At 34.0% G+C, this 13,182-nt stretch overlaps 1 protein-coding gene across 1 annotated transcript; it reads right to left on the reverse strand.

The window, feature by feature from the left end:
• LOC141630902 (uncharacterized) lies at window positions 1-957 on the reverse strand. The gene has a single exon (XM_074443645.1). The coding sequence runs from the start codon at window positions 955-957 to the stop codon at window positions 1-3; it is 957 nt and encodes a 318-aa protein (XP_074299746.1).
• Window positions 958-13,182: the final 12,225 nt, after the last annotated feature.

The raw sequence follows: 13,182 nt of genomic DNA on the forward strand, positions 1-13,182 counted from the left end.
TCACTGGTAATTTCCACGGCTGCCACGACCTCTGCCGCGTCGACCGTGACCTCTTCCTCGACCATTGCCTGGTTTATACCAGCAACGATCCTCTGTATGCCAGGGTTTAGTGCAGTAACCGCAATAAAAGATCTTGCTCTGTTCATCTTGCTCTCCAGTCGCTGCATCCGACCTACTACGCATACTAGTATCCACGACCTTGCTAGCCATGGCAGCCTCGACAACTTCTTCTTTCTCTTTTGTAACTGCTCGATGGCGTTCTTCTCTTAAAACAAGGGCATATGCCCTGCTCAAGGAGGTCACCTCGTCCTCCATAAGTAAATGGGTTCTTAAATTCCCATAGAGACTACTATCGAGTCCCATTAAAAATTGGTGTACCTTTTCTTCCTCACGTTCCTTATTCATAGCTGCAGCGGCTCCACAAGTGCAAGTGGGAACCTTCGAGTAACTAGCCAATTCGTCCCAAATCGCCTTCAATTGAGTATAATAATTGACCACAGACTGATTCTTGGCTTGTTTGCAATCAATGATGTCTCCCTTTAATTGATGGACTCGTGGTGCATTTCCACTGGCAAAGCGTTCTCTTAACTCCTTCCAAATCTCCGAAACAGTCCCAGAAAAAGTGATACTAGGCTGGAGTTCTTCTTCAATCACATTCCGTAACCAAGATTTTACCATGGCATTGCACTGCCTCCAAGCGACGGATTCCATGGTCTCTACCGCACCTTCTTTGAGAATGGGTTTGTTTATTGTGCCTTCCACAAAAGCCAATTTATTTTTAGCATCAAGTCCATTACGGACTGCATCCGCCCATAATTCATAATTGTTGTCATTGAATTTGATAGTAGTTAAATGGAGATTTGTATTTTCACTCGGATGCAAAAATAATGGTGATGTTGGGGCAATTGTGTTGCTTTCGTTTTTGGAATCGTTTTTGGAAGTTCCGTCTTTCGTCATTGTGAAAATTATTGAAGAAAATTTCACCAGGATCAAAAAATTGATCTTGATGCCATGAAGAAAAGAAAGACAGGAAACTAAATTGTGAAGAAGATTATTATTATTGAATGAATGAAAGCAACGTACAATATGCCAACTTATATACAAATATTGTACCACTAAATTAGGTAACATCATGCTAACAAATCTCCTAATATAAGGCAACTGAATAACCAAAAACATATATACCCTAAACTGAAGATATGGTCAATAATTTACAATATCGTATAATATCGTATCGCATATTCCTCATTAGTAAACAACATCATTCGGAACCAACTCTCTTTCGCACATCTCATCAAACAACCGATTAGCATCTTCTAACCTGGCATCCTTACATAATCTACTGATCAATATACTATTAGAGTGAACACATGTGGAGCCATTTTCTCATCCTCCATAACCCTCTTCAACCAAAAACCCTCCTCAACTTGACTTATTCTAAACTAACCACTGATCAGTGTATTAAAACTAACGACTGTCGCCTGTAAATTTCTCCTCCGAATTTCACAAAACACCAAATAAGCATCCCTAATTATACCATCCTTCACCGATTCATCGCATATGCCCTCCGTACTCAATCATTGACCTCCGCTTCTAAGTGTCACTCCGTACTTGATATCATGAACTCCGCTGCTAGGCATCGTCACCTATGAGAACATGATTAACATCGTGAGAAAAAAAACAACCATGATCGGAACGACAAAATAATAGTAAAATTATTAAAACATAAAACAAAAGAGGATCTCTACATATTTAATTGGTTGTAGTAAAAGACTTTCTCAATAATAAATAAAATATACTCTTTGGAAACATAAAACAATTCTATGAATAAGCAATGTTGATCGGGTATTATACTCTTTGTCAACATAAAACAATTTCACTGCAAGAATCCATACTCATTGTACTTAGAAATTTGTTTTGTATTTAATCTAATTCAGAATTATTTTACAATAAAATAAACTAAACCAACCTTTAAATTAATCAAGTGTTAAATTTCGAGCCATGCATGCGAGTTGTTGATTTCCTGTGAAAACAATGCAAATAGAATTAGAAAGATAGTATCCAAATCTAAAACGCTGTAATTTTATTGAAACATCCATATATGCTATGGGCATTATCACATGTACTCCGTATATCTTTGGATTAGTTGTTAGTTTGTTACCTTTACTCGTATAGAGACCACGTAAACACCACAAATATGCAAAACACCACAAATATGCAAATAATTCATCTACACATCTCCGCATCTATACAATATAAATGGAATTGTGCTGCAAAAAAAAAAAAAAAAAAAAAAAAATCATCGACCAATCGATATAATACTATGAGCAAATAAAAAAAAGATTACATATTAGGAAAATAATAGGACGAAGATGAATAGTTTGTGGTAAGGGTGTGGGTATATATATATATATATATATATATTTATATAGGGTCGAGATCCGGTGAGAACCACTAGTATAATGAGAACTGTGAGAACCACTCACATCTCTTAGATCTTAAAAAAATAACGGGCTAATATACCACGATTTTCATCCCAACCTAAATCATTTAAACAAGTTGATTTCTCTCTCAAATATCTTTCTCTCTCACCGATCTTCCTGCTTCCTCAAATTGAAGACTAGCTTCAATATTTTGCTGCTTCCTTTATCAATGGCGACGCAAATTTAATTCATCTTTCACCAATGCTGCAAATTCATTGAGGTTTGTTTTAGTTATACATTAATTTCTTAAAAATTCGACTTTATTTACTTGAAATTTGTTAATTCGTCAACAAATAAATCACGGTTGACGAATTGTTGATTCGAGTTGCCTATAATTGGGGTACAAAATTAAAATTGTTGACTTATGTTTGTGAAATTAGAATTTATGTTCATGAATTTCGTAAATTTACAACATGAAATTGGTAAATTAGGGGTTGGGGGAAATTGAGAAATTACCTCAATTTGTTAAAATCGTGAAATCGGGAGCTCAATTTCGTGAATTAGGTAGTCTGGATCTATTTGGAGTGTTAATTAAGAGAACTTAATACTCCCTTTCCCTTTGTCTCATTATATCGAATGAGAAATAATTTTTGTGTTCATATGTGTTTGAGAAAGATATCCTATTCCTGTGGAGAACTGATCTCCTTTCTTAAAGTTGGAACGCCGATTTTTCCTTACCTTTTTAGTGAAAAAAGTTCTGCTAAACCAGCCCCAATCCGATGCAGCCTTAGTTTGGCACTGATATCAAAAGCTGTATTTGGATAAATAGTTGTTGGTGCATATTGTGTTTTTTTATTCCAAAGAGAATGTTTGTGTTGGTTTATCGGAGTAGTAGAGTTACATGGCAAAGGTTTTATGGATCAGCGTGAGACTTCTATATTGGCAGTAAATTTAAGAAAGTCATGTGGTTAGATATGGTGATTTTGACTTAGCTCTGAAGTTTCATTTTGGAAAATAGAAAGTCACTATAAGACTTTAAAGGTCGTTTCGATCTATCGAAAACCTTATTTCTATATATTGTGGATAAGCCTTTGTATTCTCTTATGATACATTAGCTAGACCATGAGATTGATTGGGGTCTTATCAGTTACTATGACAATGGTTGTTGTTAGAACTGCCACCTACGTTAAGTAGTTTGATCCTTTGTTTCGCTTAAGTAGTTTTATTCCTTGTTTGGTTGTCTTCTCTTTAATTTCAAGTTTTCACTAAAATTTAAATCGAGGGTTACCTTGTGCCCTTCTTTTGGAGGTTTATGTATCCTTAATTTGAGTCTGAAACTCTAGATATCAGTTGTAAGCTAATCAAACGCGTATTGATCCATACTATACTGATGGTTAGATAGTAGAGGTAATTGTAGTAGCAAATTTCAAGGTTACAAATTAAAGGGCCTGTTGTGAGGTGTTTACAATATGTGTACAAATTGATTTTCTGTTTTCCGGGATTTCAATTTTCCAATACAACTGATGAATTCAGATATGTTGCAGGGCCTTCAAAGAACAGAGCAAGAGTAGTAGCCGAAGCACGAGCAGCAGTGCATCTCCCCTCGAACACCTTGAGCTTCTGACATGTTCTTCAGGACAGCCTGATGACTGGAATCATCTTATGTATCAACTATATGTTTTCTGGCTAAAACAGGCCTCTTTTCCATCTCATGCTTCCTGCTATGTATTTTGCTTCGACCTTTCTTGTGCAATTCTTTACACATTGCTGGAATTGAACCCTTATGCCAGGTGCTAAATTTCTACCTTGTTTTTTTTTTCAAGACCTAGGGTGTATCTTGGACTCTTGGTGGCGGTAGTTTACCACCCACTGTAATGAATGGTTGCTTTAATTGCAAGCTCTGATTGACGAAGTTAATATGTGGTACTTGTCGGCAGATGGTTTTGGGTAGAAGCTATATAACCGTTTATAATATCTTTGATATAGCCATTACTGTTTAAACATTACGAATATATACAATTTACTTATTCGAAAGCCAATTAGCTCAAATGGTAGAGCATTGTGCTATGCACAAAATGTGGGTTCGACTCCCATATTGGCTATGAAATAACATTCTTTCTTTTAATTTATGATTGAAAAATTATATGTAATTGGTAATCCTATTTCAAGTATGACATTTATGGTAATTTTTTGTTCATACATATGCTAGTCTGTGAAATGCTTGTCTTGAACTTCTGATCACTGTGAAGCTAATTAAGCTATTACACTCACTCACCATTCTCTTTGTTGCTTCTCGCTTGAGTCTGATCATGGTCTGCACGTCATTGCCCGAATATGATTATGGCCTCCTTAATCATAATTGTATTTTATTGCTCGCATCATGAGTTCATGACACGTTCCTATGATGAGATTTTGCGATTTAATAGGCTATATGGGACTCAAACCCATACATTTGTGCAAAATTTGCACATTGCTCTACCATTGAGCTAATAGCCTTTAAAATACACTAAACAAATACGAGTAAGAAATAACAAACATAAGTATACTGAAATATTTCTCACATATTAGTAAGATATGTAATAGATACACTAAAATGCCTTGTAGTTACATAAAAAGGCCGATAAATACATTAAATCTCCTCCACAGTCATTTCCCTTATTTCATGTACATAGAATCTAATTTCATGCACATATAACATTATTTCATGCACATAGAATCTTATTTCATGCCCATATAAAATTAACGTTCTTAACCAACAGTAATTAATATAATAATATAACCAACTGATACGACTGAAGAACTTTTCAATGCACATAGAACCTTATTTCATGCACATAGAATTTTATTTCATGCACATAGAACCTTATTTTATGCACATAGAACATAAAACCTTATTTTATGCACATAGAATCTTATTTCATGCCCATAAAAAGTTAACGTCCTTAACCAACAATAATTAGTATCATAATATAACCAACTGATGCAACTGAAGAACTTTTTAATACACATAGAACCTTATTTCATGCACATATAATTTTATTTCACGCCCATTTAACACTTATTTCATGCACATAGAACCTTATTTCGTGAACATAGAACCTTATTTCATACACATAGAATCTTATTTCATGAAAATAAAATGTCTTAAAAAAAACTACTCTATAAAACAACACATCCAAAAATCCATGGAAGAATTTGAAGTCACAACTCATGCTGGAAGTTTACTTATTGTATTGCTCGTTAAATGTTAATTTCAATACAGACCACCGGTAATTAGCTAATCACAAGATAATGAACGTAAAATTAGGAGAATATCAATAAATTAATACAACATACAACTTTCATATTGCTGTCTAATCTCAAATTTCTCCATTTCCTATAAAGCCAAAAGCTAATTCTTTGGTTTTCGAATGCGTTAGAATAAAGCAAATTGGTTTACGAAAATGCTTGTACTTAGTTACAATTATTTTCAATTGATTTAAACACGGTTTTGTTATACGTCATTAGGACATCAACCACACTTACCCTAACCTTACTCGTACCTATACCCTTATTTTTACCCTGTAATAGAGCAACAACCTTAGTGACATTAAGATAGTATTATTATCTAAGGCTCAAACCTAACTCACAGGATACTACGCATGCATGGATTCATCGAAGGCAGAAAATCCAACTCTCACCTAAAAGTAAACGTATAAGAAGCAGCTTCAAAAAGTTCACAACACTGCTCAAAATAAAACAATGGCATAAGCACTCACAGTAGGAGTAAGAGTGCTTCAGATATCGGGTTCAAGAAGAAGGCAAACACAACCATATACTGAAAGCTTTGCACTAAAATCCTTGTCAATTTGAATATTTACTGCATAAAATGGGTTGTAAATTGCCTGCCAATCAACAAGGATGTATCAGATGGCAAATATCATTTGGTTAAATTACAAAAATCCCATGACTACTTGACACTCATCATGAAAATATATAGGTATATAGGTCGACCTTACATACTATAAGACGGTCTGAGACGATAACTTGTACAAACGACAACATTTTGATTCACCAGGAAAGTTTCAAAGCAAGCAAAATTAGCCGCTAGAAAGCTAATTCCACGTTGCTAAATTAAAACTTGATCAATTCTATTTTAATTTTATGTGAACGGTCATTTACGTTCACGAGAAGTTTATTAACTACTCTATCCAGCAAGCAAAATATCGCTTAGATGAATCTAAAATTCGGACAGTGCACAATCGAGGGCATTAAGGCACACATTACAGTCCAACTAACTATCTAGAGATCGTTTGAATAAGCGATTCATGATATAGAAAATGGGAAAACACACACAAAGTTTACAACAGTGCTAAAAAAAACAATGGCATAAGCACTCACGGTAGGAGAAGGAGCATTGTAGAGATCGGCTTCAGGAAGATGGCAAACACAGCCATATCTTGAAAACTTTGCACAAATCCTTGTCAATTTGAATATTTATTGCATAAAATTCATTGTACATTGCCTGCCAGTCAACATGGATGTATCAGATAACAAATATCTTTTGGTTAGACCACTTTTTTCTTCTAATGAACTTAATTCAAGTAGAATGACATCAATTCAAGGTCACTAGAAAGTGCAAACTCTACTCAAGAATTATCTGATTGCAATCTTCACTAATACCAGATCTGCCTCATTTATATTGTTCCATTTGATAAAAGTGATAAAAATAGCGATAAATACTTGCAAAATGAATTGAACAACAATTGAAATCAACGGAAACGAACGGAAGAATTACAAAACATGAATACAACCTAAATCGAATAGTTTGAATCATAAAAATTGTTAAAACGGATGAATAAGAAAGAAATTGAGGGAATTACCTAAATTATAATTTGCTCGAAATCATAAAAATCGGTGATTAAATCAGCGAGAACGAAGACGGAAGCAAAATTGATGTTGGATTTATGAAGTATTTTGGTCGAAATCAGAGTTATGCCGCTCGAAATTAACAAGAATGAAGAAGGAAAACGCGTGATAACTGATAATGATTGAAAAATAGAGGATGAGATGGGTTAGAATATTCTCGAATAATGTTTAATCTTAGCCATTTGACAGGTTCAAAATATGTTTAATCTCAACCCTTAAAGAGGTTCTTACAGTTCTCATTATCTTGGTGGTTCTCATAGGATCCCAAATCTATATATATATATATATATATATATATATATATGTATATATATATATATGTATATATATATATGTATATATATATATGTATATATATGTATATATATATATATATATATATATATATATATATATATATATATATATATATAGAGGGAGAGAGAGAGAGAGAGAGAGAGAGAGAGAGAGAGAGAGAGAGAGAGAGAGAGAGAGAGAGAGAGAGAGAGAGAGAGAGATAGATAGATAGAGAGAGAGAGAGGGAGGCGGGATCTCGTGAGTTTGTTTCTTATGGTGAGTTGTGAGTTTATGTGCTTTTAAAATCTAGACCATTAGATTAAGGTAAACCTACGGCTGGGAGCAAAACTAAAAAATAAATAAAAAGAGTATATTCCTCCAAAAACAAACACGCATACTGTGCATCTCAGTTTCTTCAACTTTCATTTTCCTTTCCAACAATGGCGTGCAATTTATTATCAATTGAAAGTGCAGTTGACATTAAAGAAACAATCACCAAATTTCCCAAACAATCACACGGCTCTCTCACCACCACAAATCAGCGAGGAGAGAGATAATCGCCGTCGTAAACAATCACACCACAATCAATCAACTCATTGTTTTCTCGCATCAAATTCTCGAGAAGCTTTCTAGCGATGGCGATTCACGCCAAGTCGGATCGGAGGCAAGTCGTCGAGTCTGTCGACGGTATCGAGGCTGATTAAGGAAGGTGGATCGCATCAAAGAGGGGTGGTGAGATCAATTATCTCACCCTATAATCAATGAGATCGATTTCAGATGCAACACACCGCCATAAACAATCACATCACAATCAATAAACTTGTAATTTCTGTTTTTGATATCTATGAGTTACGATATAGCACCCTATAATCAATGAGATCGATTCCAGATGCAACTCTATCTATTGTCATCTGTTCTTAAGTTAATTATACTCGTATTTTTTCTGCAGGATAATTACAAAAAGCCGGAGTATATTCAAATTTCTCTGGAGTCTTACAGTAACTTGACTGGATCGGCAAATCAACTGAAAAGGTATGAGAAAGAAGTAGAGACGTAAGAAGACCAAGCAAAATCATATGAAGACCAGGTGCAAGCATTCGAGGAAGAGATTAATGAACTAAACGAGAAGCTGTCGTCTGCTAATTCGGAGATTACTTCAAAGGAACAACTTGTTAAACAGGATGCAAAGGTTGCTGAGGAAGCGGTTTCAGGTCTATTTACGAGTATTACTGATCAATTGTCCTGTCCTACAGGTTGGGAAAAGGCTGAAGCAGAAGCTTTGACTTTGAAAACCCATCTAGAATCCGTGACACTAGCAAAATTAGCAGTAGAGGATACGACAGCACACTTGGATGGTGCGGTTAAAGAATGCATGAACCGTATAAAAAATCTGAAGGAGGAGAAAATCAAAGACAATGGGAGCAAACCTATATTCCTGAATGATTTTTAAAGATTAAATACTTTTGTTGTTATTCTACTGTTCTATCCTGTCTACTTCGAGTAAAAAAAAATCAAAGTAGTTAAAAAAACTGAAAGTGACACCGGAATAACTTCACAATAACAGCAGAATAATAGTAGAATAACAGCACAATAACATATGGTAAAAAAAAAAAATCAAAGTCGTAAAAAAAAATCAAAGTAACATCACAATAACATGTGGTATAAAAAAAAAAGAGAAAAAAATCAAAGTCGTAAAAAAAAATCAAAGTGACACCGGATAACATCACAATAGCACCAGAATAACTACACAATAACATGCGGTAGAAATAAGAGTAAAAAATCAAAGTAGTAAAAAAAATCAAAGTAGTAAAAAATCAAAGTTATACCGGAATAACATCACAATAACAGCAGAATAACAGTAGAATAACAACATAATAACACGTGGTAAAAAAAAAATCAAAGTCGTAAAAAATATCAAAGTGACGGCAGAATAACATCACAATAACATGTGGTAAAAAAGAGAAAAAAAAAATCAAAGTCGTAAAAAAAAATTAAAGAAAAAAAAAAGCACAATAACAGCATAATAACACGAGATAAAAAAAAATAAGAGTAAAAAAAATTTTAAGTAAAAAAAATCTGGTACAAAAAGAAAAAGAAAAAAGGATACATAATGAGAAAATTAGAGAAAAACATAAGAGAAAAAAAAAATCAAAGTTGTAAAAAAAAACATAATAACACGAGGTAAAAAAAAGGAGATAAAAAAAATTAAAGAAAAAAAAAGTAGCACTAGAAAAAACAGAAAATAAGTAAATGACAATGATTTTATATGATCGGTAAGATTAGATCTTGACCATTCATCTCTAATATAATCTAATGGCTGAGATTCCCCCAACTCACAACTCACCATAAGAACCAAAACTCACCAAATCCAATCTATATATATATATATATATATATATATATATATATATATATATAGAGAGAGAGAGAGAGAGAGAGAGAGGGAGAGAGAGAGAGAGAGGGAGAGAGAGAGAGAGAGAGAGAGAGAGAGAGAGAGAGAGAGAGAGAGAGAGAGAGAAGTTCTTATAAGTCCCTTATATTAATTGAGTCCTTAAGTCTTTACTAGAGCCTTTGGATTAGCTAAATGGACCGTGTAGATTTGGTGACATTATAGGGTTATTAGGCGTGAAAAAGAAAAAGGAAATAGGTTGGGCAGGAGAGAGAGTGTGTGTGTCAGACTCAATTGCTATTACCCACTGTATACACACATTAACATGCAGACTTGTTCAACTACCTTCCTCAACACAATACTACACAAACCCCACCAAAACACAATTTTAAAAAACCTCAACTCATCTATGCTTCCTTCATGGCCATAATTTTGCTACTTTCTTGCTTCATCATCTTCCTTCCTTCATCATTTTCCTTCATTACATAAAAATCCTACTTTCTTCCTTCATCATCTTCCTTCATTACATTGAGACAAAAACGAAGATCTACTTCGAACAACAAGTAGCCAAACAACAAGACCGTATTCCAAAATCAACAATGGTTGACTTGCAGATGATACCTTTTATCGATGGTAATTATTGGAACTTTTATTCATTTGTTTTGACAACGTTAAATATTCATTGGGTTTTTTTTAATAAAAACATTAGGTTAAATATCAACAGTAGCTTAAATATGAGAAGTCTATGTAATTTAGGTTATTTAAAAGCTCGTTTTTTAATTATTTGAACTCTTCAATTTGACAATGTAACTGGTATTTAAAAATGTCGAGAGTAGTGTTTCACGTTTAAACAATGAACTCTATGTCAACATGAGTGAGTTCAACATGAACTCTATGAAGTTCAACGTCTAAAAAATGACTATTTTCCTAGTTAAGGTTATAGTTGAAATTGCACATATCCACGTTGGAATTATTTTTTCTCGTAGATAAAATTACAGTTGTTATTAATAAGAAAGTCAACATAATAATCATAAAATTACAGTTAACTGACTACGTAAACATAAATAAAGTGTAACTGTAACAGACGAAAGTGTAGTCCATCACAAACAAAAGTGTAATTTTAACATGAAATAAAAAGGTGCAACTGTAACAGACAAAAGTGTAATATTGTCGGACAAAAGTGTAATTTTAGATTGAAATAAAAAAGTGTAACTGTATAAGACAAAATTATAATTTTAACAAACAAAAGTGTAATTTCAAAATGAAATAAAGAAGTGTAAAGTGTAATTTCAGACTAAAATAAAAAAAGTGTAACTGTAATATTAAAAAGTATAATTTTAAAAAAACAAAAGTGTAAGTTCAGTCTGAAATAAAAAAAGTAATTGTAATAGTAAAAAGTGTAATTTTAACAAACAAAAGTGTAATTTCAGAACGAAATAAAGAAGTGTAACTTTAATAGTAAAACCTATAATTGTAATGTACAAAAGTATAATTTTAGCAAATAAATTGGTTACTTTAACATGTTATAAAATGTGTAACTGTAACCCAAATAAAATGTACCTCTAAGGGACTGTTGAATACAGTTGATAATCATGGGACTATTGACAGATATGATTGAGCACAATGGAAAAAGAAAGCCGAACGAGGAAGAATTTTTTCAGGGAAGTTGAACAAAAGTTTACCCCATATGTTGGACAGGAATTTCTGGAAATCGAGGAGGCAGTGACATTTTATAAGATTTATGCTATTGTTTGTGGTTTTGATGTGCGGAAATACACGACAAAGAGATGGCATGGTGGGGAAATAAAATCTAAACTGTTGGTTTGCAACCGAGAGGGATTCACAGATAAGGCACAAATGGAGAGTAGTGGCCGCCAGGATTCAAGTAGGAAATACAGAGTCAGGCGCGTTGGGTGCAAAGCGAGGATTAGGCTATTTATGAGGAATGGCGAATTATTGATTGACTTATTTCACAGCGGCCACAACCATGAGCTCATATCTGCCAGAGACAGAGAGATTCAAAAGTTGTCATGCAACATAACAGATTACCACAAAATGATAATCCTTTATAATTCAAGGGTGAGTATGCTAGGTATTTTTAATTTTGGCTTAAAAAACGAAACTGTGCAGGATTTACTGAAGTTACCCTTTTCCTGGCTAAAATTACGTCTTTGTTGGTTAGAATTATACTTTTTTTGGATTCTTGAAATTACACTTTTCTTTATTACAATTACTTTATTAATGCTTACAGTTACACTTTTAAATATTTCTAAAAGTATGTCATTAATTAACAGCTAAAGGTAGGAACAACAATGACTTACAAAATGCTGAAGGAACATGTTAATGGGTTTGAGAACATTGGAGCTAGCTTAAATGATTTTAAGAACTTTCAGAAAGATGTGAAATGCTACATTCATGAACGGGACGGTCAGATGTTCGTAGACCACTTTAAGAAAATGGTTGTTAATAGGCCAGGGTTCTATTTTGACTATGATGCTGATTCCGATGGTAATTTGAGTAAAGCCATATAGGCTGACGGTATCGCTAGAAGGAACTACTCTATTTTTGGTGATGGAGTGTCGTTCGATCCGACCTATTCCACCAATAAGTATGATATGGCCTTCACACCTTTCACCGAGGTAGATCACCATAAACGATCAGTCACAATCTGTGGAGCGCTGGTTACGCATGAAGACGCGGAGTTATTTTAATGGGGTTTCAGCCATTTTTTGGCTACGATGGGTGGGAAGGAGCCTAAGTATATTATCACTGATCAGGATCCTAGTATTTTTAAAGCGGTACCCCTCGTGTTCAAGACAACGCGTCACCGATATTGTATGTGGCATATCATGAACAAAGTGCCTAGCAAGTATGCAGTGACGAGAGAAGATTATTCTTAATTTCTTAAGAAATTGAATGCCATTATATGGGATGAAGACATTGAAGCAGCAGAGTTCAATGCAAAATGGGAAGAAATAGGCAGAGAACACACAGTTAATAATATTGATTGGTTTAAGGAAATGTACGCTAAAAGGAAGTAGTGGGTTATGGCACATTGTAGGGACCTAGAGATGGGGGGGTGTTATGAGGACAACCCATAGATCAGAGAGTGAAAATAGTTTCTTTAAGAGATTTGAAAGAAAATCAGGAACGTTAGTCAAGTTCTCGCTGCGTTTTGACAGCGCT

This window comes from Silene latifolia, chromosome Y (genome assembly GCF_048544455.1).
Source record: "Silene latifolia isolate original U9 population chromosome Y, ASM4854445v1, whole genome shotgun sequence".
NCBI lineage: Eukaryota > Viridiplantae > Streptophyta > Magnoliopsida > Caryophyllales > Caryophyllaceae > Silene > Silene latifolia.